General features: G+C 42.7%; 2 protein-coding genes across 3 annotated transcripts; one reads left to right on the top strand and one right to left on the bottom strand.

The window, feature by feature from the left end:
- Window positions 1-567: 567 nt before the first annotated feature.
- LOC133539900 (gastrula zinc finger protein XlCGF28.1-like) lies at window positions 568-10342 on the bottom strand. 2 transcript variants are annotated; one of them, XM_061882208.1, is made up of 3 exons: window positions 9702-10338; window positions 5523-5771; window positions 589-3085 (listed from the first exon to the last, which is right to left on the bottom strand). In XM_061882208.1, exons 1-3 carry the CDS (start codon window positions 9823-9825, stop codon window positions 1758-1760), a joined length of 1701 nt encoding a protein of 566 aa, XP_061738192.1. In that variant the 5' UTR covers window positions 9826-10338; the 3' UTR covers window positions 589-1757. The 2 variants fall into 2 exon arrangements, with proteins under 2 accessions (XP_061738193.1, XP_061738192.1); XM_061882209.1 differs by lacking the exon at window positions 5523-5771 and having other exon boundaries at window positions 568-3085; window positions 9702-10342.
- Window positions 10173-26776, top strand: LOC133539899 (oocyte zinc finger protein XlCOF6-like). The gene is made up of 3 exons (XM_061882206.1): window positions 10173-10801; window positions 16520-16762; window positions 23908-26776. Exons 1-3 carry the CDS (start codon window positions 10678-10680, stop codon window positions 25407-25409), a joined length of 1869 nt encoding a protein of 622 aa, XP_061738190.1. The 5' UTR covers window positions 10173-10677; the 3' UTR covers window positions 25410-26776.
- Window positions 26777-27325: the final 549 nt, after the last annotated feature.

Genomic DNA, 27325 nt, shown 5'->3' with positions numbered 1-27325 from the left:
AGAAGACCGGGGGCACAGGTGGCAGTCTTAATTTCCCGCCCCTTCAAAAAGGGAAGGGGGGAGTTGGCTTAGCCGGTCGGAGTTTCGGCCTAAGTCTGGCAATGGAGGTGTGTAGAGAGACGGGGCTGATGGTCCGACGGCGGGGCAGGGCACACCGGAGCCCAGCCCAAGATGGAGGCCCGGACGGCGAGCAGCGATGCATGGCGTGCCGGGAGCGACGCCGCAATCGAGATCAGGTGCTGGGGTTGCGCACCTGTACACTATTAATGAATATCCTCTCGATGTATAAAAGGGCACCAGCAGCACGAGAGGGGGGAGAGCAACGAGAGGAGCGAGAGACATGAGAGCCAGAAGACACAGCGCATACAAGGCGGAAGAGAGCGAGAGCGAGAGCGAAAGGCAGACGATGCGGGCGAACTGAAAAGTCACCAGAAAAAGATTCTCTTTATTGAAAAATAAAGCAGTCTACACCTGCTCGAGCGAATGTCCTTCCTTGGTGGTCCTGGGAACAGCATGAGACTGTCACAAAGATAAATTGAAGGGTCTATATCATATACAGGTAAATGAAATTAGTGTTAGGTCATATGCCACTTGGCTAGAGAATGTAACTTTTTTACGGTTAAATCAAAGAAATGTTGTTAAAAAGAATATGAGTCAATACAAAAACAAATATTAAGGGAAGAATTTTAATATTTTAAAGCCTTAAATTCTCGCGATCCTTCATCGGAGCTTCCAAGCAGTGTGTCAGAACAATGTCTCCCTCAGGACAATGTCTATAAGCCGTGAAGGGGAACCATATTAGGAACACATACCTTTGTTTCTCTCATTATTCCTTTACAGCTATGAGATGGACCCATTTGCTGACCTAAATTCTGTTTTCCAGGGAAAATGGGAGTTCCCGTGGAGCCACCATGAAAAGGGAATCATCCCAGATCCATTAGAGAATTATTCCATCTTTTTTTGATTCCATGATGTTTGTTACAATCCATCCATCCATTTTCTACCGCTTATTCCCTTTCGGGGTCGCGGGGGCGCTGGCGCCTATCTCAGCTACAATCGGGCGGAAGGCAGGGTACACCCTGGACAAGTGGCCACCTCATCGCAGGGCCAACACAGATAGACAACATTCACACTCACATTCACACACTAGGGCCAATTTAGTGTTGCCAATCAACCTATCCCAAGGTGCATGTCTTTGGAGGTGGGAGGAAGCCGGAGTACCCGGAGGGAACCCACGCATTCACGGTGGAGAACATGCAAACTCCACACAGAAAGATCCCGAGCCTGGATTTGAACCCAGGACTGCAGGAACTTCGTATTGTGAGGCAGACGCACTAACCCCTCTGCCACCGTGAAGTTGTACTCAAAGAAAATTCCCTCTTTTATTCTAGACACAACCGGGATTATGCTGTTCCTTTTTAAATAAATGTAAACAATGTTGCATATTTATGCATGTACTTGTCTGAAAAAACACTCATCTAGAATATATAATCTATTAATGATAGAAGCATACTAACAACATTGTATTACATACACAACAATGTGACACATTTGTTTTGTAATGTTGTTATTAGAAATTCAAAGCTATCAAAGTCCTGGTGGTTGACTGAAAATCCTGCAGCTTCCTTTGCTGCTGTTCTTACCAGCACACGTGTGTTTCTTACACTGGTAGTTAGAAAAAATCTTTCATCACACACACTGCAACTTAACACTTTCTCATCTGTGTGTGTTCTCATGTGTGTTATCCGTTTTGATCTTTAACAAAAGTTTGTTGCAGCTTGAACAAGAATGGGGTTTTCACCAGTATGTATTTTTATGTGTACCTTCAAATTTTGACCTTGTACAAAACCTTTTCCACATATTGAACAGGTAAAAGGGTTTTCTCCAGTGTGCAATCTTACATGTCTTTTTAAACTCTGACTTTGTGTAAAACATTTTCCACAGATTGAACAAGAAAAAGGTTTTTCACCAGTGTGCTTTCTCATGTGTACTTTTAAATGCGGTCTTTGTACAAAATCTTTACCACAGATTGAACAGGTGAAGGGTTTTTCTTTAGTGTGTATTTTCATGTGTTTTTTCAAATTGTTACTTTGTACAAAACCTTTACCGCAGATTGAACAGATAAAATGTTTTTCCCCGATATGCGCTCTCATGTGTACTTTCAAATATTGACTTCGTACAAAACCTTTACCACAGATTGAACAGGTAAAATTGTTTTCTCCGGTGTGTGTTCTCATGTGTATATTCAAATATTGACTGTGTACAAAAGCTTTTCCACAGATTGAACAACAAAAAGGTTTTTCTCCGGTGTGCGTTATCGTGTGTGCTTTAAAACACTGTCGTTTCACAAAATCTTTGCCACAAATTGAACAGGAAAAAGGTTTTTCTCCAGTGTGTGTTCTCGTGTGTTCTTTCAACACATTTTTTCGTGCAAAACCTTTTCCACACAGTGAGCAAGAAAAAGGTTTTTCTCCAGTGTGTGTTTGCATGTGTTCTTTCAATACATTTTTTCGTGCAAAACTTTTACCACACACTGAGCAAGAAAAAGGTTTGTCTCCAGTGTGTATTCTCATGTGCACTTTAAGGTCACAACGGTATTTAAAAGTTTTGTCACAGTCAGAACATTTAAAGTTTTTGTTGTCAGTGCGACATGTCTTCTCAGCCTTAGAGTCTTCATCGTCAGTGTAAGGAGAGTGTGACGTTGTGTCCTCACTATCTGATAGTGGAGCTAAGATCTTTTCTGCATGTGACCCTCCACAGTAGTTTCCTTCAGCTTCTGTTGTCATGTGTTGAGTTGAGCTGCTGCTTAGAGGCTCCACCTCTCTCTTCTCCTCACTTTCACCTTTGACCTCATCATATTCACTCTTCCCAATAACATCAGTCAATGGCATCTTGGTGACATCAACCTCCTTCAGTTTTTCAAGATACTTTTCTTCCTGACTGATGCTGTGTTCCTCCTCTTCCTCTTTAAAGTGGGGTGGCCGAGACTCCTCCTCCTCTTTAATGTGGGGAGGAAGCTGTTTTTTCTGCTCCATCCTGGAGGTCCATTCTTGCTGCTCAGAGAGAAGATGTTTTTCACAGACGTCTGCAGGACACAAGAAGATAAACATATGTTTTCCAGCTTTGCTCAGTGACATCAAACCTTGTCCTGCACCAGCATGTGTTCTGATAATGTCATCAGTCACCACGTTAACATTCAAGCTGCTCACCATGTCGTTCAACAGGGAAATCAGAAGCAATTTGAGTATGAGTATTAGAAAACAAACCTTACACAACTGCTCATAGATAATAGAAATGAACAGTAAACCGGAGAAATAAGAATAACGTTCGTTGAGCAAAAGGAATGAAAAACAGGAAACCAAAAATAAAGTAAATCAGAAAACATTAAAGAGACATCCCATATTTGTGATTTTTGAAATGTATTTTAAACTACTGTCCTAAATTGTGTAGAAATGTCATATCATGAGGTTAGTGTGCTTTTAACTATGGGTGTTTGTGCTGCAGACGGGTGGTGGTGCTCGCTATGGAGCTACCTATCATTTTTGTTACTGTGTTGTGTTGGACTGATCGGGTGGCTATATTTGGGGGCCAGATGGTGTTGGCTTGCAGGCTGGCTTGGGTGCTGATATGTGGGCAGGATGTATTGGCATCTTTCCCTATTGGGAGGCATCGTTCACCGGTCTGGACTTGTGTAAAAGCATTGCGGTCTGTGTAGTTCGCGTTCAGCAAGGGGGGCTGTGCAGTTTTTGCACAAAGTTGTCAGTATAGACTCTCCACAGTCATGATGGGGCGGGCGGGCGCGGGGCTTGTTTGGTGGCGGGCGGATTCGCGTGGGCTGTGGGTGGAGCGATTGTCCGTACGGTTTGCAATTAGTCGGTAAAGTTCTGGAGCATTTGTGGATTGAAGTGGGGAAGGAAAGGCATGTTCGGACATGCATATGGGGATGGTGTGGTTCTTGTAGGAAAGGGACTGTCTTTGGTGTTTCCTCTGCTGGGACGGCATATTGGGCTGCTATTTATTTTGGTTATTAGGATAATTGCAGCTTGGTTGGGGAATTTTGGCGTGTGTATGTGGTACTTTTTGTGCGCATTGATGGTTTTGCTGGCAGTGGCTTTGTTTGGTCGTTTTGTTTTTTGTTTTAGTTTTGTGTATTAGGTGATCCCCTGCCAGGGGGCAGCTGTCGGAATAATTGTATTTAAGTTATCACAAAACTTTGTGTTGCCAATATTTCCCTGCGAGAGGACAAAAACTGTCTTTGATCTTACCAAGCAGAAGGCCTGTAAAACACCACTGTATACGATGGGAGGAGACAGGAGGGGTTATAAATGGGTTGTACTTGTATAGCGCTTTTCTACCTTCAAGATACTCAAAGCGCTTTGACACTACTTCCACATTTACCCATTCACACACACATTCACACACTGATGGAGGGAGCTGCCATGCAAGGCGCCAACCAGCACCCATCAGGAGCAAGGGTGAAGCGTCTTGCTCAGGACACAACGGACGTGACAAAGTTGGTACTAGGTGGGATATGAACCAGGGACCCTCGGGTTGCGCACGGCCACTCTCCCACTGCGCCACGCCGGGTTCAGTTTCTTTGATCTATTTTAATCCACAGGAAGATCTTGTCTTGACCCGAGATCTATAAAGCGGAGAGGAAGCGGGACCTGACGCAAGTTCTATGTAATCTATTCTTTGAACTGTTTTAGGACCGACGGCTACGGCTGTTTACGACTGCCCTCTACCCTAAGAAACAGCAAGTCCAAATAAAAGAGGAGGCGCGCAATCCTCTTGCCAGAGCGTGGTGGAAGACTGTACAAAGAGTACAGCCCAGACGTTTCTCCTCATTGAGCCAAATTGAATCCGGTCTGTTTAATTCTTGTCTGTTTAATAGATGTCATCGGTGTTTGTACATGACAGCAGGGCTGTTTTTTTTCTGTTGGTTGTGGTTTTTATTCAGTTGTGGGATTCTGCTTGCCTCGGTACGCATCCAGGGTCTTGGATTGTGGGGGCGGACCTACTGGCAGTATGTTTCAGTTACCTTCTAGATCGGCTGGGGGGGCTTTTTGTGGGATCTCTGCTCCTCCTACTTACAGCACACACATCTGTAAGACTTTGGGGGGTTGACCTGTGGAAAGGCGTGACGTGGGGATGAGGATGCTTCTATGGGGCTCCAGTCCGTTTGACTTGGCCCTTGTTCTTCCATCGCTCAATTTTAACTGCGGGTTAAACACTTAGGGTTTGGGGGTCTCGGCGTGGTATGGACCCACCATGCCCCTGATATGCCCCAATTTTAATTGCATCAATCAGTCCCCACCTGCATACATATTTTCCTCACACTACAGCACACACATTAATAGGGACTGGAAGTCAGTATAATGGCTGATCTTCTAATTTTAACTACACACTAGACACACTTGTCAGCCGCGATATGATATGCTCTTATGTTACGTGAATTTGGAGATAAAAAGTGAGTATATCTCCAAACATCGTATTAGATGATATGTGGATGCTGTTCTTACTTGGACTGTGATGAAGCTGTGAGGACTCAGGTGGTTTGTCTTCATGGTCTTCAGTCTTCACAGAGACAACAGTCAGTGGAAACTTGGTGAGATCAGCCCCCTCCTGCCCTAGAAGACATGTTTCCTCCTCAGTGATCCAGATATCCTCCTCTTCTACTTTAAAGTGGAAATGCTGTGGCCCCTCCTCTTCCTGTTTTACATGAAGGCTATGAGGATCTTCCTCTTTAATGTGGGGGTGCTGCTGGACGTCTGTTGGGTAAATAAGTAAATAAGATTAAGCAAGAATATAATACGTTTTTGACTGACACTGTGACCCAATTAGATTAGTTGTGTTATTTTGTGTGTTGTGTTAAAAAGTGTGTAACTAAACAACCAAATAAAACATTGGAAAGAGTTCCTCTTATCCTCACCACTAAATCACCTCAAAAGTAGTGCAGTGTGTTTGGTGAGGTAGGTAGAAATAGGACATGGAATTTGGAGGTGGGGGCGATTTGAAAAGTGTTTACAAAGATGAGCCAGAAGTGATTAAACATTCCTAAAATGCATATTAAATCATTTTTAACCTCCAGTGTAACGTGAGTTAGCATTTCATTCTGTATACATGTCCACCTAAACCTCATAACCCTGTAATGGTATAGTCCAGGGGTCGGCAACCCGCGGCTCCGGAGCCGCATGCGGCTCTTTGACCACTCTGGTGTGGCTCAGCCGCATACTTGCCGACCGCCCGAAGAAGTCGGGTAGATTTCCAGGTTTCAGTGTCTCTATCAGAAATCTCCCGGGTAAATATTTTTCGATTTTCACCCAGACATTAACTTTGAGGACGTGCCGTGATGACAATGCCTCTAACACCCTTGCTACATGTCATCGCGCCAGGATTTTCACCATTCTATCTGCGTGCCAGCTGGCTGGCTGGTCACATTTTAGATGCGACTTCTATCTGAACGCATGCGCTAGCAAGACATACTTGCTCAACAGCCATACAGGTCACACTGAGGGTTGTGATATCAACAACTTTAGCACTCTTACTAATATGCGCCACACTGTGAACTCACGGCAAACAAGAATGACAATCACATTTCGGGAGAACATCCTCACTATAACACGACATAAACACGACTGAACAAATACCCATAATCCCATGTATCTCTGACTCTTCCAGGCTATAAACCCCCGCACCCCGCTACCCCGCCCACCTCAACTGACACACAAAGGGTTGGGGGGGGGGTTGGGTTGGTGGTAGCGGGGTGTATAATGTAGCTCGGAATAGTCAGGGATACATGGGATTCTGGGTATTTGTTCTGTCGTGTTTATGTTGTGTTACAGTGTGGATGTTCTCCTGGAATGTGTTTGTCATTCTTGTTTGGTGTGGGTTCACAGTGTGGCGCATGTTAGCAAGAGTGCTAAAGTTGTTTAAATGGCCACCCTCAGTGTGACCTGTATTGCTGTTGACTAAGGATGCCTTGCAGTCTCTTACGTGTGTCTGCAACAGCCTCGTCAAACAATTCTTTGGGCTGGCAAGCTATTTGTACAAACTGTAGAGGGCGCTAGCGGTAATGCCATCATTGTACGCCCTTATTATTGTTCATTGGGTGAACACCAGCGTACATTTGAGAGAATTATTACTCTGAAATTCGGGAGTACCCCGGGAAAATTGCGATGGTTGGCAGGTGTGACGCTGTCAAGCAGCATTCATATAAAACTTGCGGGCCGCTCTAACATTAAAATGTCATATTAATGTGCGGGCCGCATGTCTGAGACCCCTGGTTTACACATAGCACAAAGCAAAAAAAAAACTCTGCATGCAGTATTATTTCATCATAAATTTCAAAAGAGTTATGTGGCTCCCATTGTTTTCTTTACTTTGTGAAACGGCTCAAAATGGATCTTTGAGTGGTAAAAGTTGCCGACCCCTGGTATAGTCATTGAAAAAAAAAAAAAATTCCAAATCTACTTAAACACAGTAATTTTATGGTTTTATCATCTTGTAAATTAAATTTTCTATATGGTCATTTTGTGGCTGGGCCAAAAGGAACTTTTACAAAACATGTTTTAGTAAGTGGTGTTTTTATGGAGTATGTCCATCAACAATTCCTCTTTAGAGCACAGCCATTCTATGTTTTTATCATCTTATAAAATGATTTTCTTTACGGTCATTTTGTGTTTGGGCTTGCAGGAACTTTTACAAATCATGTTTTAGTAAGTGGTGTTTTTATGGAGTATGTCCATCAACAATACCTCTTTAGAGCACAGCTCCCACATTCACTTGGAGACCATCTTCGAGATGCTGAAGGAAAATCAGTCACCTTTATGTTCTTTTCATAAATCGACTGTTGACTGCTTTGCTTATTGAAAGATGATGGGCAATACATGTTTACTTTAAATCATTGACACATGTCGGTCAGAAACAGGAAGTGACATTAGCCATGAAACTATAAATACTATTGATTACAATCCATCCATCCATCCATCCATCCATCCATTTCCTACTGCTTGTCCCTTTATGTCAAATATATTTGGTGACTGTGTGAGTTTTGTCCAAACATGTCGAAACACATTGTTACAAACTGAGAGGAACATCAACCTCTCATACATATTGTGTCTGAAACGGTCTACTTTTCATGAACAATTTAAAATAAAAGCAGTGCATCATCCTCACAAAACAATTCACCTTACTAAAAACAACATATTTAAAGGCCTACTGAAACCCACTACTACCGACCACGCAGTCTGATAGTTTATATATCAATGATGAAATATTAACATTGCAACACATGCCAATACGGTGGCAACTTGTCCAGGGCGTATGCCGCCTTCCGCCCGATTGTAGCTGAGATAGGCGCCAGCGCCCCCCGCGACCCCTAAAGGGAATAAGCGGTAGAAAATGGATGGATAGTTTACTAAATTGCAATTTAAAATTTCCCGTGAGTTTCTTGTTGAAAACATCGCGGAATGATCACGTATAGCTCGGTTGGTAGAGCGGCCGTGTCAGCAACTTGAGGGTTGCAGGTTCGATTCCCGCTTCCGCCATCCTAGTCACTGCCGTTGTGTCCTTGAGCAAGACACTTTACCCACCTGCTCCCAGTGTCACCCACACTGGTTTAAATGTAACTTAGATGTTGGGTTTCACTATGTAAAGCGCTTTGAGTCACTAGAGAAAAGCGCTATATGAATATAATTCACTTCACTTCACTTATACGTGTGACGTCACGGACAGTGAGGAAATATTAGCGCTGCGCACACACACGGCTAAAAGTCGTCTGCTTTAACCGAATAATTATACAGTATTTTGGACATCTGTGTTGCTGAATCTTTTGCAATTTGTTTATTTTATAATGGAGACTATAAAAAACAATGCTGTTGGTGGAAAGCGGTGGATTCCAGCTGTCTTTAGCACCGAGACCCAGCCGGCGTTTCTTTGTTTGTTGTGAAAGCAGAGCAGTCAAGCAAACATGTTTTCTCTACGTCAACCAGCATGTTTTTGGATGGGGAAATTGTGATATATATCTTACCGAAGACATCCGTGGATTATTCGTTGTTCTGCAGCAGCTGTGAGCTTGGCTCCCCGGCTTCTCTCTGAGACACAGTGTGTTCAATGCAACCATCCGACCTCGAGGTATGTCTTTACAATCTTTAAAATCTAACTAAAACACTTATGAAAACAATAAGCAGATAAGGGATCATCCAGAATTATCCTAGTAAATGTGTCTAATTACATCTGAAACGCTGACACTGCCTTCGGAGCTGTAGCTTTTTTTTTTGTTTTGTTTTTTGTAGTCCATCGCTATCATTATCCTCAAACACAAATCTTTCATCCTCGCTCCAATTGATGGGGAAATTGGCGCTTTCTCGGTCAGAATTGCTCGCGCTGCTGGCGTCCATGATTGTAATCAATGGGTGGATGTGAGGAGTCCGACAATCTGTGACATCACGCGCACTACTTCCGTGAAAGGCAAGACTTTTTTAAGAGCAACCAAAAGTTGCGCACTTTATCGTCGATTTTTTCTACTAAATCCTTTCAGCAAAAATATGACAATATCGCAAAATGATCAAGTATGACACATAGAATAGAACTGCTTTCCCCGTTTAAATAAGAACATCTCATTTCAGTAGGCCTTTAAGGATACTGTTAACAATAAAATTAAAATTTCGTAAACATGTGAGAGTGAGAAGTAAACAAACCTGTTCTGTGTAACACAACTTGATGTTTCTTGAAAACAGCGTCCAGTAGTTGACATTGTCGCTCCTTCTCCTCTTTTGCTTGACACAGTTCCTCCTCATACTCTGCAATAGTTCTTTCGCACATTTTCACACAATCACACTTTACACTCACACTCGATCTGTGCTTAGTCGATGTGTTGATAACTTCCACCTCTCTTTGTTAGCAGCTAACAAGCTAAGCTAACTAGCACGAGAAGCGTCACAGTGCTCTCAGACTAATGTATCCGGATATAAACAAATATTAACGAGGTGTACTATGTTAAACGACACGTATGTGTACATGTATGCACTTATTATTTAAATAACGTTAATAAACAACATAAAGTCTTCTCCATCAAACGCCATCTTATTTTTTTCTTCCTTCTGTTTTGGCGTCTACGAGGTCTCAAACGCTCTCAAACCTGGAAGGAATGTTGGCCAACGTGTGTTTCACTGGGACATTAATAATTGATGCACACTTACTTCGCCAAGCCATACTGTTGTATGTTTAATGGCAGTGTTGCGGATGTGAACCGACACTTTAATAGTCATTTTGCATAACACGATAATCAAGAAAAGAAAAGAAAAGAAAGAAGAAAAAGAGTTGGTTGTGGTTTCTCTCGCGAGATCTGACAACAGTGCCCGTGAACTAAACAAGACGAGGGAAAAACAAGATGGCGTGTGACGGAGACGATCGTGGTCTTATTATATAATTATTGTAATACTGGATTCTTATCCAGATTTGTAATATGTCGTGTAATACATTACAAATCTAAATAGTAAATATTAATGGTTTGTATTCAGATACATTAGTCTGAGCGCACTTTATCGAATTTCGTGCTAGCTTAGCGTGCTAGTTAGCTTAGCTTCTTAGCTGCTAACAAAGCGAAGCAGAAGTTATCAACACATCGCGTAACAGAGATGAAGTGTGAGTGTTAAGTGTAGTGATTGTGTGAAAATGTGCGAAAGAACGAAAGCAGAGTACGAGGAGGAACTTTGTCCAACAAAAGAGGAGAAGGAGCGACAATGTCAACTACTGGACGCTGTTTTCAAGAAACATCAAGTTGTGTTACACAGAACAGGTTTGTTTACTTCTTACTCTCACATGTTTACTAACTTTGTGTTAGATTATTAACACTATTGTTTTTAGGAAGGTGAATTGTCTTGTGAGGATGATGAACGGCTACGTTTTTATTAGAGATGTCCGATAATGGCTTTTTTGCCGATATCCAATATTACAATATTGTCCAACTCTTAATTACCGATACCGTTTCCAGAAAAGACAGAGTGAGATGTTCTACCTCTTGTGCGAAACACAAATGCATAAAATGACTTAACACGTCAAAAAAGACTAGTACAACGTTTAAAATGACTACCTAAACACAACAAACAACTTCTAAAATGACTCTAAAACACATAAAATTACTCCTAAGAGATGCACAGTGCCATCTAAAACATAAATTACTCCTCAAACACGTAAAAAGACTCCTTCCACACGTAAAAAAAACTCTTAAAACAAATTAAAAACACAGAATGAGGTGTTTGCATCCTTTGCGAGCACATATATTTGGTAGCCTTGTAGGTAAACAGTGAACGTGAATGGAAGACCTGAAGGATAAAAAATTTACGGGTGCGCATCATCAGTAGTGCTCCTCTGAGTCATTGGGTGTTTCGGCCTTTAACACTATACATCCTCTCCAGAGGCGGCCATCTACAGGATGATCAGACCTGAGATTGCGACCAAGCCCAATTAGCCATGAAAATCACCTTGTTGGCAGACATACCAGGAGACCATGCATGGCAGGGGCGTCCGGTTCCCTGAGTCAGATTCTGGTCTGCCTGACCGCATACCTCCTGATACACTAGTTTGAGGCCCAATTGGGGTCATTCCTCTTCAGCCAGAGCCACCGGCTGCTCTTTTCAGCTGCTTCAGATGCGGCTTTGATGGCTAAACGCAGGCACTGGCCCCTGACTCCCATGTCCCTCAGCAGTTTTGTGTTAGAGGTTCCCACGAACCCTCTGCACCCAACCTCCAAAGGGCGGACTTCAGTATTCCAGCCACGATTTTGAGCTTCCGCGGCCAGTTCGGAATACCGCAAAAGATTCCTCTCATATGCCTCCTCCATTGATTCCTCCCAGGGTACAGTGAGCTCAACAATAAAGGCCTTTTTGTGGGAAGGGGACCAGAGCACTAGGTCAGGCCTCACAGTGATGATCTCGCTGGGGGAAATCCGTTGTTTGCCAACATCTGCAAGCATCTTCCAGTCACGTGCTGGACACAGCTGATTTCTCTCTGACGGGTTAACGTTGCGCCCGGCAACTGTGACCCCTTCACGGACAAAGGTAGTTCTCCATGAGGTCTTAGATGTTAATGGTGGTAGTGCATTAATGTTGGATCGTTTTACCTCCAGTGTGGAAGCAAGGCTCTTCAAAACTTGGTTGTACCGCCAAGCCTATCGCCCCTGAGTGAGGCTGGTTTTGCAACGTGTGAGTATGTGTCGGAGGGAGGCTGGCTTCGCACAAGGGCGCATGATGGATCTTCGCCAAACCACTGCTGGTGATTGGCTGGGGTCGGAAGGACATTGTAGGTAGCTCTGATGACAAGGCTTAAGCTCCCTGCATCCATGGCCCATACATCCCTCCAGCTCAACTTCCTTCTTTCAACGCCTTCCCACCAAGTCCACCGACCCTGTTTGCCAAGGGTGACTGCTTTGGCTCATTTCAAGGCCTCCTCCTGACGCCGTACTTCCCCCACCACCATCTTCCTCCGTGTTGGCACAGTGGCACTTCTCCAGGCAGGGCGACTAGTCTTAAGTCCAAGGCCTCCTCTAGCTTGCTGAACATTCCCCACAATGTCAGCATGTCTGAAAGCTGCTGTTGCCTCTTCAACTGCTCTTGCTGGTGTCCACTTGCGCCCTGAAACCAATGTTGGTGCATTTTCCTTAACCCTCGGATCTTTGGATTCATTCAAGGTCAACTGTAGTCGTGTTTTGGCACACTTGAACTCCTCCGTAAGACTGGTAAGGGGCAACTTGAAGATACTGTTACCGTAAAGGCCTATGGTGGTGAGACAGTGTGGAACTCCAAGCCACTTTTTTATGTAGACGGTGACTTTTTTCTCCAGCTTCTCCACTGTTTAGATGGGCACCTCATAAACCGCCAGGGGCCACATCACCTGGGGTAGTAAGCCGAACTGTAGGCACCAGGACTTGAGCTTCCCAGGAAGTTGGGTATTGTCAATCGTCAGTAGGGCTCTTTTGATGTCATTGCACAACTGATTGACCTGGTGTTTATCTCTTAGACCTGCATCATATCGCCTTCGTAAACTTTTGACTGGCTGCTCAGATATAGTGGGGATTGGCTAATGTCCAATCAAGAACTGCAAATCAGCGAGCACTCCCTTCACCACTGAGATGCTGCGTGACTTGGATGGGTTAAACTTCATCTGAGCCCAACTGATGTTCTCCTCAAGTTTTCTGAGTAATCTCCCGGTGCAAGGGATGGTGGTAGTCAGAGTGGTGATGTCATCCATGTAGGCTCTGAGCGGAGGGCGGCGCCTGCAAGAGTCCAGTTTTTGTCCACCTACGACCCATTTTGAGGCTCGAATGATGACCTCCATGGCCATGGTAAATGCCAAGGGAGATACAGTACATCCGGCAATGAAGCCAATTTCCAGGTGCTGCCATGAGGTTGTAAATTCCGGTGTTAAGAAGCAGAACTGCAGGTCATGAAAGTATACTTTCACCAGGGTTGTGATGGGGATGTTAAAAAAACTGGAAGGCAGTCCAGAGGAGCTGATGGGGCACAGAGCCAAAGGCATTTGCGAGATCCAAGAAGACTGCGTGAAGGTCCCTTTTTTCCCGCCTTGCCATTTGGATCTGGCATGTTCTAGGCACCCAGAGAAGCCTGGTACTCCGGCCTTTTGAAAACATGTATCTATATACTCATTTCTGTGCAGGTACTCGGCCATCCTTTGTGCAATAACACTGAAGAAGATCTTACCCTCCACGTTTAGCAAGGCAATGGGGCGGAACTGACTGATGTTTGCAGCGTCTTTCTCCTTTGGAATATGGATCCCACCTGCCCTGCGCCATGCTTTAGGAATGGTTTTCTTCTGCCATACCGTTCTCATGAGTCTCCAAAGAATCCTGCAGACATCTGGTGCGTTCTTGTCAAAGTTGTACGGGACTGCGTTTGGCCCAGGAGCTGAAGCTGTTCTTGCCCGATGGACATTATTCTCGACCTCCGTCCATGTTGCTTTGGGGGGTCGATTGGTGGAATGTCTGGAGCATTGGCCATGTGTTCATGACACCTTGGATCAGAGTGGGTTGCTCTCAGGTGGTCCTCTATATCACACTTTGTTGTTTTTAGGGCCCCACTTTTCTCCTTGGTAAAGAGAGTTTTCAGGAATTTAAAAGGATCTTTGTAGAACCGTGTTCTTGTTTGTTCTTTCATCCTTCTTTGCGTAGACTCTCTGCTCTGCGGAGGGATGCCAGGCGTGTTTTGATGTCAGCTTGGAGAGCGCAGATGCCCTCCTTTTCCAATTCTGGGGCCCTCTTTCACAGTTTCCTGAGTCGTCTCTGTTCTTTGACAAGGCGCTTGATTTCCTGTTGCCTCCTGGACTGGGTGGGGTGGGAGGTTGTTTAGCAAGTTTCATCTCTAAAAATTCAAATCGTTCTGCTCCTTATTGATGGATGATGTTTCCCATTTTCTCCAGCCTTTTTCTCTGCTGTGCCTTTGAGTTGTTCAGGGGACCACATTAGATTAGTATTCACTGTTTCCCAGAGCTTCTTTTCCGCAGCACTGGGCCACTTCACTCGCAGTCTGCGGCCTGGGAGTCTCTGCTCGACTGCAGGTTGGGGAGTTTGGGTAGGATCCACCGCTGCTGTTTGTTCCACTACTAGTTCAGTGTTTGAGTATACCTCTTCCGCTACAGGGGTGCTGATGCTCTCCAAGCTATGGTTTTCATCCAGTTGATGAACTTCATTCGACTGATTTGACTCCTTCTGCAAGAAGAGGTCAATGCGAGACCCCTGATTCTTATCACTCAAGCACTTTTTCTTTCCCTGGTGAATCCTTAAGCCCCGAAAAGATGTTATTTTTCTCCACCCGCAGCTACAGATCTGCAGCTTGTGGCCCACTGCTGTGACGAGGCTTGTGCTGGTTGCTGTAGTGTTATCTTGCGCTGTGCTTTCATTACTCATAGTCGTTTCCGGTCCAGTCGTTACCATTTTGTCATCCGATGAGTCATCTTTCGGCCCCACTCTCGCAGACTCTAGGGGTATTCTCTTTAATTGCTTCTTCGTAGCTAAGAGGGGTGTTTCCTACACGCTGCAAGGTGTGAGAGACCACAATCGCGGGTAGCTAACCCACGACTGTCCCGTTGGGGTCTATTCCCTCCTGCCAGCTGTCTCTCCATGCCGTCACAAGGACTTTCCCCTGTTGTCAGCTGATCTTTCTCAGCAGTCACTGAACAAGTCCAGATAATCAAACTCCAGAAAACACAGTCATGGAATTAACACATTATTATGCCTAATTTTGTTGTGATGCCCCACTGGATGCCTTAAACAATGTAACAAGGTTTTCCAAAATAAATCAACTCCGGTTATGGAAAAATATGCCAACATGGCACTGCCATATTTGTTATTGAAGTCACAAAGTGCATTATTTTTTTTAACATGCCTCAAAACAGAAGCTTGGAATTTGAGAAAGTATGAGGAGGTTGAGGTGGGCATGGTTTGGGGGGGTTGAGGTAAGGCGTTCAGGGGTTAGCGGGGGTGTATATTGTCGCTTCCCCGAAGAGTTAGTGCTGCAAGGGGTTCTGGGTATTTGTTCTGTTGTGTTTGTTTTGTTACGGTGCAGATGTTCTACCGACATGTGTTTGTCATTCTTGTTTGGTGTGGGTTCACAGTGTGGCGCATATTTGTAACAGTGTTAAAGTTGTTTATACGGCCACCCTCAGTGTGACCCGTATGGCTGTTGACCAAGTATGCGTTGAATTCTCTTGTGTGTGTGTGAAAAGCTATAGATATATGTGACTGGGCCAGCACGCAAAGGCAGTGTACACAGCAGCGTTTTGAAAAGTAATGAATTTTACTTTTTGAAACCGATACAGATAATTTCCGATATTACATTTTAAAGCATTTATCGACGGATAATAGCGGCAGTCTGATATAATCGGACATCCCTAGTTTTTATAATAATCATGCAAAGGAGACAGATTCAGAAACAATACTTATGAGAGGTTGATGTTCCTCTCAGTTTGTAACAATCTGTATCAACATGTTTACATATAATACATTTGACATAGTAATCAATATGGCTTACAACATTCCTAAAAAGGGAGGAAGGTATTTTTAATTGATGACAAAAACATATTGTGAATATTTTTACGGACAATGTTTTTTCTATATATCCATGATATTTAACATATTGTGGGACTACATACCTTTACAAGGTTAAGGGTATGGATAATGCTCAGGTGTAATAGGCCGACATGTATACAGAAAACAAATGGTTAATCACTTTACACCGGAGGTTTAAAAAGTTCTGGTTTGTCTTTTGGAAATGTTTTGATCAATGCTGCCCACCCCCCAAATTTCTCAGCCCGTTTTTTTTTTTTTTTAATTACTGGACTACTTTTGAATTCATTTTAGTGGCTAGGACAAAATAATCTATTTACCATGTTTTATTGGTTGTTTAATCACACACCTATATCACAACACACAAGAACACACATCTCATTGTGTCAGCAGTTTCAGTCAAAAACTACTTTTAATATTTACTTATTTAACCAACAGACATCCAGCAGCCCCCCCACATTAAAGAGGAATATTTACATCCCCCATGTGTAAAAGAGGAGGAGGCAGAGCCATCCCACATTAAAGAGGAAGAGGAGGAAGTGTGGATCAGTCAGGAGAGAGGGTACCTTCTAGGGCAGGAGGAGGCTGATATCACCAAGTTTTCATTGACTGTTGTCTCTGTGAAGACTGAAGACCATGAAGACAAACCACCTGAGTCCTCACAGCTTCATCACAGTCCAAGTAAGCATAACATCCACGTATCATCTAACACAATGTTTGTAACAGATGTTCACAGTCATGACGAAAGGTGGAGATATACTTGCTTTTTACTCCACATTCACATAACAAAAGAGAATATCGCAGCTGACAAGTGTATCAATGATTCATGTTTTGTTTTATCTCTGATCTGCTCGCATTGGTGTCTTGCTGCTGGGTTGAGCAATCCAGTTTAGTCGCTGCTTTTCTGTCACATCTTGGCGTCCATGATTGACAGTTTAGCCTGCTTGGCTGTGAAATATGGAATTATCCATCCATCCATCCATCTTCTTCCGCTTATCCAAGGTCGGTTCGCGGGGCCAGCGTTCTAAGCAGGGAAGCCTAGACTTCCCTCTCCCCAGCAACTTCGTCCAGCCTTTCCCGGGAGATCCCGACTCATTCCCAGGCCAGCCGGGAGACATAGTCTTCCCAACGTGTCCTGGGTCTTCCCCGTGGCCTCCTACCGGTTGGACGTGCCCTAAACACCTCCCTAGGGAGGCGTTCGGGTGGCATCCTGACCAGATGCCCGAACCACCTCATCTGGCTCCTCTCGATGTGGAGGAGCAGCGGCTTTACTTTGAGCTCCTCCCGGATGACAGAGCTTCTCACCCTATCTCTAAGGGAGAGCCCTGCCACCCGGGCAGGAAACTCATTTCAGCCGCTTGTACCCGTGATCTTGTCCTTTCGGTCATAACCCAAAGCTCATGACCATAGGTGAGGATGGGAACGTAAAATGACCGGTAAATTGAGAGCTTTGCCTTCCGGCTCAGCTCCTTCTTCACCACATTGGATCGATGCAGCGTCCACATTACTGAAGACGCCGCACCGATCCACCTGTCGATTTCGCGATCCACTCTTCCCTCACTCGTGAACAAGACTCCTAGGTACTTGAACTCCTCTGTTTGGGGCAGGGTCTCTTCCTCAACCCGGAGATGGCACTTCACCCTTTTCCGGGCGAACCATGGACTTGGACATGGAGGTGCTGATTCTCATTCCGGTCGCTTCACACTCGGCTGCGAACCGATCCAGTATAATATGGAATCATAATATTGAATTATGATTATAGCAAAAGTATTTGCAAACGGATCTCTGAATCTGCCCATCTTTGTTCTTCACGTGTCGGTGTACTAATGTGTGTGTCTGTATCTCAATGTGTGGGTGTAATCAGAGCTGTGTGTTTTAAGTTGTCTGTCTGTATTATGATTTACGATTTGTATGTGGGTAAAAAGACATTTGTCCTTATTTTGATGTGTGTGTGTATAAAAATGTGTGTCTGCATTCAAATTTGTGAAAAACTTATTGTATTTTTCCATGTGACTTTTTCAAGAGTTGTGTGCGTAATACAATCTGTGTGTCCGTACTCAAGAGTTGTGTACGTATGTTTAAAAAAATGTGTGCTTCTGTAATCAGAATTGTGTGAAGCAGGAAGCCTGATTGGCTGTCTTTTTATACGTGATTTCTGCCGTGTAAGATTTGTTTGTCCTTGCAGCGATTCAAAGTTATAAAAAGACTTGTCTGCCTGCACTCACACTTGTGGTAGACGTAGACTTAGACTTCCTTTTATAGTCATTCAAATTTGAACTTTACAGTACAGATAAGAACGAAATTTCGTTGCATTAGCTTGCTGTAGTGCAGGATAAAAGAGCAATAAGGTGCAGATAAAAATAAATAGATTACTGTTCAGATAAATATATTGCACTTTTGCATATGCATTCACGTTTAAGGATGTATATTATATTGTCTTATATTCCAGTGAGTTAATCCGTTTTTGGGGGGGAATTAAGGGGCTTATTATGATGCGTTCAAGAGTCTTATGGCAAGAGGGAAGAAGCTGTTACAGAACCTGCTGGTTCTGCTACGGAGGCTGCGGAACCTCTTTCTAGAGTCCAGCAGTGAAGACAGTCCACGGTGGGAGAGGGAGGAGTCTCTGCAGATTTTATGAGCCCTGGTCAGGCAGCGGCTTTTTGCGTTTTCATGGATAGGACGAAGAGGAGTCCTGATGATCTTTTCCGCCATCCTCACAACACATTGGTGTTGGCGTTGAAGCTAAGACCAATGGACTTATCATCACTTTACGTGAATAAACGTCTTAGCAGTAACGTAGTTGTCAGAAGTATTTGGAACTCAAATAAGTTGTCAGTAATGTTACGATCGCTTTTCCTGCTTCAGGGGGCGGGGCCCCTTGAGTGAAAGGAGTGATTATGAGACCCACGGTCTTTCCTGTGGCCTCTTACCGGTTGGACGTGCCCTAAACATCTCCTCAAGGAGTGGCGTCCCGGGGGCATTTGGACCAGATTCCCGAACCACCCCATCTGACTCCTCTCAATGCAGCGGCGTTACTCTTAAATCCTTCCGAATACTACAACTTCTTAATCTCTAAGGAAGCCCCGCCCACCCAACATAGGAAACGCGATAATGTTGGCCGCTATATGTCATAAAATTACTGATAACTTACTTGAGTACCAAATACTTCTGACAACTAAATTACTGCTAAAACATGAACTTTTATATCAATGCGTGGACTTTGGGGTTTGTTTTCCTGGAATGCAAAGGAAAGTTGAAGCGGGCAAGGCGTGAAGGTAAAGACATATTTATTAAGTACTATATAAAAGGAACAAAAGGCGCGCACAAGGCGGAAGTACAAAAACTTGGCTAATGAAACAAAAACTTGCAAAAAGGCAGAAACTATGAACATGAAGCAAAACTCGATAACTGTGACATGTAAAAACAAAACTTAGGTGGCATGGCAAGAAGCATAACTATGAACAGGCATGAGTATCAGAGGTAAAGTCGCCAGGCTCACTTCCTGGCAACTTTCGGTTTAAACAATAGTGACATGATTAGTGAAAACGGGTACGTGACTCCGAATTTGAAACAGGTGAAGCTAATGGTTGCTGTGGTGACAAAACAAGAGAGTGAAAAAGCAGGAACTGAGTGTCCGAAAACCAAACAGAACATGACTTGAACCGAAAAATGATCACAGACATGACATTTTATTAATGGTAAGTCCATTGTGCTTGGCTTCTACGCCAACACGAGTGTGAGTGCAGGCAGACAAGTCTTTTTCCAACGTTCACCAGAGCCGTACATTGAGAGGATGTTGTTATGATCCTTATGTCAGGATCATACCCATATTCTAGTTTTTGTTCCATTTTGGTATCACTCTGTTGTTTTACGTCCTTATTTCCTGTATGCTTTGTCTCCATGGTTGTTTATTAGTTCCACCTGCTACTCTCGGTTCCCGCACACCTGTTACTATTGATTGCTACCTTATTTAAAGGCCTACTGAAACCCACTACTACCCACCACGCAGTCTGATAGTTTATATGACAATGATGAAATATTAACATTGCAACACATGCCAATACGGCCGTTTTAGTTTACTAAATTACAAGTTTCGTCTTGAAAATGTCGTTTAATGATGACGTGTACGCAAGACGTCACACGTTTTTAGGAAGTATGAGCGCTACACACACACACAGCTAAAAGTCGTCTGCTTAAACCGCATAATTACACAGTATTTTGGAGATCTGTGTTGCTGAATCTTTTGCAATTTGTTAAATTAATATTGGAGAAGTCACAGTAGAAAGATGGAGTTGGGAAGCGTTTGCCTTTAGCCACACAAACACACGGTGATTCCTTGTTTAAAATTCCCAGAGGTGAAATTTTACTATGGATCAGAGCGCGGTCAAGGGAACATGAAACCAGACCAAATGTCAACCAGCAGGTTTCGGTGAGAAAATTGTGGTTAAAAAGTCGCTTCTTACCGGAGAAAAGCTGAGCTTGGGCTGTCCATGAAGCTGCCGTTGACTTCCCTGAGACACTGGCGTCAACCCACCCGTGGACACACCCCTCCGACTATCAGGTACTATTAAACTCACAAAAACACTAGCAACACAATAGAAAGATAACGGATTTCCCAGAATTATCCTAGTGAATGTGTTAAAAAACATCAGAATCCGTCCCAATGCAATCGCGTTTTTTTTTTAAATCGTTTTTTTTTTAAACTCGTTTTTTTTCTTCTTTCTAGTCCGTCGCTATCAATATCCTCAAACTCGAATCTTCCATTCTCGCTCAAATTAATGGGGAAATTGTCGTTTTCTCTGTCCGAATAGCACTTTTTGTTGGAGGCTCCCATTAAAAACAATGTGAATATGTGAGGAGCCATCAACATGTGACGTCATCGTCTGCGACTTCCGGTAGAGGCAGGGCTTTTCTCTTAACACCGAAAGTTGCGAACTTTATCGTGGATGTTCTCTACTAAATCTTTTCAGCAAAAATATGGCAATATCGCGAAATGATCAAGTATGACACATAGAATGGACCTGCTATCCCCGTTTAAATAAGAAAATCTCATTTCAGTAGGACTTTAAGCTGGGATCCTAATTTGCCTTCGTGCAACAGTGAAGACTGCTTTATATGTATATTCTCGCTCGCTTACACGCTTCGCCTTTGTTTATTCCTAGCGCCCATGCTAAGTGTTTTGTTTTCCCTTCTTCGTGTTTTCGTGCCTAGTGTTTGTGTTTCCGTTTGTTTTCCTAGCATTCATGCTAGCGCTTTGTGTTTGCCTTTTCTGTTTAGCACCAGTGTTTTGTTTCTAGCCTGTTTTATTACTTTAATCCATCCATCCATCCATCATCTTCCGCTTATCCGAGGTCGGGTCGCGGGGGCAGCAGCTTAAGCAGGGAAGCCCAGACTTCCCTCTCCCCAGCCACTTCGCCTAGCTCTTCCCGGGGGATCCCGAGGCGTTCCCAGGCCAGCCGGGAGACACAGTCTTCCCAACGTGTCCTGGGTCTTCCCCGTGGCCTCCTACCGGTTGGACGTGCCCTAAACACCTCCCTAGGGAGGCGTTCGGGTGGCATCCTGACCAGCTACCCGAGCCACCTCATCTGGCTCCTCTCGATGTGGAGGAGCAGCGGCTTTACTTTGAGTTCCTCCCGGATGGCAGAGCTTCTCATCCTATCTCTAAGGGAGAGCCCCGCCACCCGGCGGAGGAAACTCATTTCGGCCGCTTGTACCCGTGATTTTATCCTTTCGGTCATGACCCAAAGCTCATGACCATAGGTGAGGATGGGAACGTAGATCGACCGGTAAATTGAGAGCTTTGCCTTCCGGCTCAGCTCCTTCTTCACCACAACGGATCGATACAACGTCCGCATTACTGAAGACGGCGCACCGATCCGCCTGTCGATCTCACGATCCACTCTTCCCCCACTCGTGAACAAGACTTTAATAAATCCTTTATTTCTTACCTTTTGCTGTGTTCTTGCCCGACGCATCCCTGGAGGAACAAATCCGGAATCGTCATGCCACAAAAGCGTCACAGGTATGGTCAATCTCCTAAATGATTTGTCAAAAGTCATCACGTGACCACGGGGCGCCACATTGGACACCATCTTTAAGACGCTGCTAAGCGACACTGCACTTCCTCTCTCGGCATCTCTTTGAATTGAAGAGTTTCTTGCCAAGTAAACATTTCATGTTGTGCGGCTTGGGGATGCTCCGCTCGCCAAAAATGTGTGAAACATTTGCAACAGTTTCCCCACCACCCAGAAAAAAGACGAGTGTTGGAAGTAAAGATTATGCGGGAGGCCGAAAGATCCAACAACAACAGTATCTTGTGTGAGCAAACGTGGTAATTCCACTCTCAGTAACCTTCGGCCTTAAAAAACCTTGCTTCAAAATTGAACCTTTTCTGCGCGTGTCACCAAGAATCCAAAGAAATATCTGATTAATAAAAATATGTAATGTACATTTTTTAGATTTTGCAAGAAGAATTGAAAACTTTGGCAATAATCCTAACCCTGTGCAATCCCATACTGTACACTACATGTTTTTACATTAAATAAGAGTAAAAAAAATAGAGTAAAAGCATATGCACAAAGCGCGGTGATTACATTCAAAAAGCATTTCACTTTCCTTATTTCTTTTGCTCAAATGAACTGGATGAAAGTGATCTTTAATTGTCGTCACTGAGTGTAATTATATATAATTATGTACATAATTACCTTCCATTCTTCATCTTAAATACTGCTTGATTTAGCTCTCATCTTATTTTATCCAGAGAGAACTTGACCATCAAAAGATGGCTGACGTTAATTAACTGTCACTAAACTTCAATAAAACTAAATATATCATATTTGGATATTGCAAAAATGTAAAACACAAATTATGATGGATAATATTGACATTGAAAGAGTACAAGTAAAATGAGTTATCATTGAAGTAAAGTCAAGATGGAATTTACACAAAATTATATAAAAAACACAACAAAATATTAAATAGAACAAAATACGGCCATAACAAATATTAACTGCATTTATTGTACCAAGTTTATTTGAAGCATACATTACCTACTTTGTAAAGGTCTGAGGACATACATATAAACAATTACAAGACGATATTCATACTACAAAAAGAGAGTGATACAAATAATTAATGGAATGTATTATCAAGACCCAACAAATGATTCATAAAGTCATACATTTAAAAGTAAATTATCTCGTACAAAACACAACTAAAGTAAATAATAATATGCTTCCAGAAGTTGTTTCAGAAGTGAACCAGTAAATATGAACTAAGAGGGATTGATGTGTACTCAAAAGGAACAAATGTTAAACAAATATGTATATCATGTAAGGGTTTTCATATATGGAATCATTTACAATTAGAAATGAGGCTGTTGTGGCTCAGTTAGTAGAGTGGCCATACCAGCAACTTAAGGGTTTCAGGTTTGATTCCAGCTTCCCCCCCATCCGAGTCTCTCCCGTTGTGTCCTTGGGTAAATCACTTTAACCCTTCTCCCAGTGCCACCCACACTGGTTTAATTGTAGCTTAAATGTAGATAATGAGTTTCACTATGTAAAGCTCTTTGAGTCTGAGTACCATTTTATTTAGTGAGTTCAAGGTATTGTCCTCCAGCAGGCTTTGTTCGTATACGTTATACAAAATCAAGACAATGCTCTGTTGTTGATTTGCTTTAACCAATACAAATAACGTGAAATAAAAAGTGCCTTACTTTGACTCACAAGATGAAATAAGTTTTATGTTTGAACATCACACTGTCCCCCTATTTATTATTTGACATGTCGGAGTTAAAATGTGTTTTGTTTTGCTGTTTTATTCTGCAGACGTCCACCAGCTAATTGGACTTCAAGAAGATAGTTTGCCTCAACTGCAGTTGGGGAGCTTCACTTTGGAGCAGACAGCTCCACAGCACTTCGAGGAGCCACAATCGCCTCAAATTAAAAAGGAAGAGAAGAAGTCACAGCTCCATCATGATAAAGAGGTTGAGGAGTCGCAGCCTGTACGTGTTAAAGAGGAGGAGGAGGAGGAGCCACATACCCCTAACTTTAAAGACAAAAACGAAGAACCACATCTCCCTCATTATAAAGAGGAGGAAGTGCGGCTTAGTTGGGAGGAAGAGTGTATTCTAGGGCAGGAGGAGGCTGATCTCACCAAGTTTCCACTGACTGTTGTCTCTGTGAAGACTGAAGACTATGAAGACAAACCACCTGAGTCCTCACAGCTTCATCACAGTTCAAGTGATGAGAAGAGAGGGATGGAACCTTCAAGCAGCAGCTCAAGACAACACATGACAACAGAAGTTGATGGAGACCACTGTGGAGGATTTCAAGCAGACAAGCTCTTAGCTCCACTATCAGATAGTGACGACATAACATCAGACGTTGATGTAAACATGGAATTACACGTGAGAACATACACAGGAGAAAAACCTTTCAGTTGCTCATTTTGCGGTAAAAGATTTTCCTCCAAAAGTAAAATGCAAATACACATAAGAACACACACAGGAGAAAAACCCTTTGGTTGTTCAGTTTGTGCAAAAAGGTTTGTTGTAAATTCTAATTTGACTCGACATATGAGAACACACAGAGGAGAAAAATCTTTCAGTTGTTCAGTTTGCAATAAAATATTTTCAGTAAAATTTAATATGCAAAAACACATGAGAACACACACAGGCAAAAAACCTTTCAGTTGTTCAGTTCGTGGTAAAAGAGTTAAAGACACACAAAATGTGCAAACCCACTATAGTTGTTCAGTTTGGGCAAAAGGCTTTATCAGAAACAATGACTCGACTACGAATATGGAAACGAGCAAAATGGAAAAACCTTTTAAGTGTTCAGTTTGCGGTAGAAGATTTACTCACAAATATAGTATGCACATGCACATGAGAAAACACACAGGAGAAAAACCTTTCAGTTGTTCAGTTTGCGGTAGAAGTTTTTCTCACAAATATTGTTTGCAAATACACATGAGAAAACATACCGGAGAAAAACCTTTCAGTTGTTCAGTTTGTGGGAGGAGAGTTTCTTACAAGTATAGTATGGAAATACACATGAGAACGCACACGGGAGAAAAAACATTCAGTTGTTCAGTTTGTGATAAAAAATTCTCTACCAAAAGTAACATGCAAGCGCACATGAGAGGACACACCGGAGAAAAACCTTTCAGTTGTTCAGTGTGCGCGAAAAGATTCGCTGTCAATAGTAGCATGCAAAGACACATGAGAATACACACCGGAGAAAAACCTTTTAGTTGTTCAGTGTGCAATAAAAGATTTTCTGACCGTAGTAACATGCAAGCACACATGGGAACACACAAAAGAAAATAACTTTTCTTATTTGGAAGTCCTCTTTGAATGGACCCAATAGTGGCTACAGGTCTATTGGAGTGCTTCTCTAAAGTCTGGATATAGGTTTGGATTAGCCTGTCAGGACCCAGCCAGCCCAGTTTATGCAATGAATTACATAACACTTTCAAGTTACTATGAAGTACTCATTAAAAATAAATCAGTAATATATTTTTACATTGTATAAACATTGTTTTTAATGATGATTCTCAGCGATTTAAAAATTGTTCAAAGTAAAATATTTCTAACCAAATAATATATGTTACCATTAGTGATTTAACCTAATATACATATTTTTCAAACGTATATATTTTTTTACAATGATCTTATAATGATAAATAATAAAACACATACTCAAAAGCAATCCAAGAGAAGCAACTTGATAATTGTAGTCATGTTGTATAAACGATAATAGCTCATGTTAGCTATACAACATGCTATGATTAGCTAACAAAACACATATGGTGGGTCTCCTTTGTACTGGGGAATTGGAATTTCCGAGCTCCTCGTCGGAATTTTAACTGGAACCCCCCTGGAGGTCTGATTTTTAACTTGGAAAGTCGGCGCATTCTCACCACCCCCGAGTTTGTTTTAAAGTTGGCTGCTTAGATTCTATAGTATCCTATATTAGCACTTCTGATGAGTTTTTGTTGCAGTAAACCATACATATTTGATTTATTTATCTCCTAACGTCACTGCAGTGTAAACTACATTTATTTCACGTGATTTCTACGCGGTCAGTCGCTAGCAATAGCTTCCGTTTCCTCCTCATCCACCGTGCTTGAAAGTTGTAGTAAGTGTCCATAATTTTCCATAAATTGTTTGTATTCAGACAAAGGGAGTGCAAAAATACCTTTCGTGGCCATCTTAATTGTCAACTCGGCTGGGATGTCGTTCCCAGCTCCAACTTTCGAGGTAACTGGAATGAAGCAAAAGCTTTTTTTCTTGCCCTGATGTGGGATCTGGGATCGGATGTCGTTGTGACTTGCGCAGCCCTTTGAGACACTTGTGATTAACGAGTATATAAGTCAACTTTGATTGATCAATGATTGCAGCTTTGTCCCCTGGAGCCTACTAGAAGCTATTGCTTATTTATTCATCATCATTTTATGTTGTGATGCTAAATTATTTTTATGACTGGTCTCTTTTGAACATTTTATCTTATATGAAAATCAACAAATTTCATGTTGAAAAATTGTTTTTGTATTAATCAAATAAGTGTTTCTATTGTTTTGTAATGTGTTTATAACTTCAGCATTTTATATTGACCTGATGTTTAATTTTAGTAAGTGGCTAAGACTACATCTGTTTAAAGTGTATTAAAAACAAAAAATTATTTAATGAAACAATTTTATTTATTTTGTGTATCAATCTTTAGATAAATAAAATAAATGTGGTTTCTGTCGCTGGCCGGCCTGGCTGCGTGGGGCCTGTGGTCCCTTGTTCCCTGGGCGCCACACCTACTGTTTGTTGGTAGAACTCTCTGGGTGGCTGGGGCTATACTCTAGCTCCCACACACACTGGGAGTCAAATATATTGTACATACAATACACATACACTCACATACACACCGGTATTCATACATACATATGTACCTACATACATACACAAATACAGTACATACCCACATACTCAAAGTTCGTGCATCCACAAGCACATTCACTGTACAAACATCCATATACACATACTGTACATATACAGTGGGGCAAAAAAGTATTTAGTCAGCCACCGATTGTGCAAGTTCTCCCACTTAAAATGATGACAGAGGTCTGTAATTTTCATCATAGGTACCCTTCAACTGTGAAAGACAGAATGTGAAAAAAACAATCCAGGAATTCACATTGTAGGAATTTTAAATAATTTATTTGTAAATTATGGTGGAAAATAAGTATTTGGTC

The sequence above is a fragment of the Nerophis ophidion genome, linkage group LG21, assembly GCF_033978795.1.
Source record: "Nerophis ophidion isolate RoL-2023_Sa linkage group LG21, RoL_Noph_v1.0, whole genome shotgun sequence".
Taxonomy (NCBI): domain Eukaryota; kingdom Metazoa; phylum Chordata; class Actinopteri; order Syngnathiformes; family Syngnathidae; genus Nerophis; species Nerophis ophidion.
The sequence above is the reverse complement of the archived record's forward strand: the minus strand, read 5'-3'. Positions and strand labels throughout refer to the sequence as shown.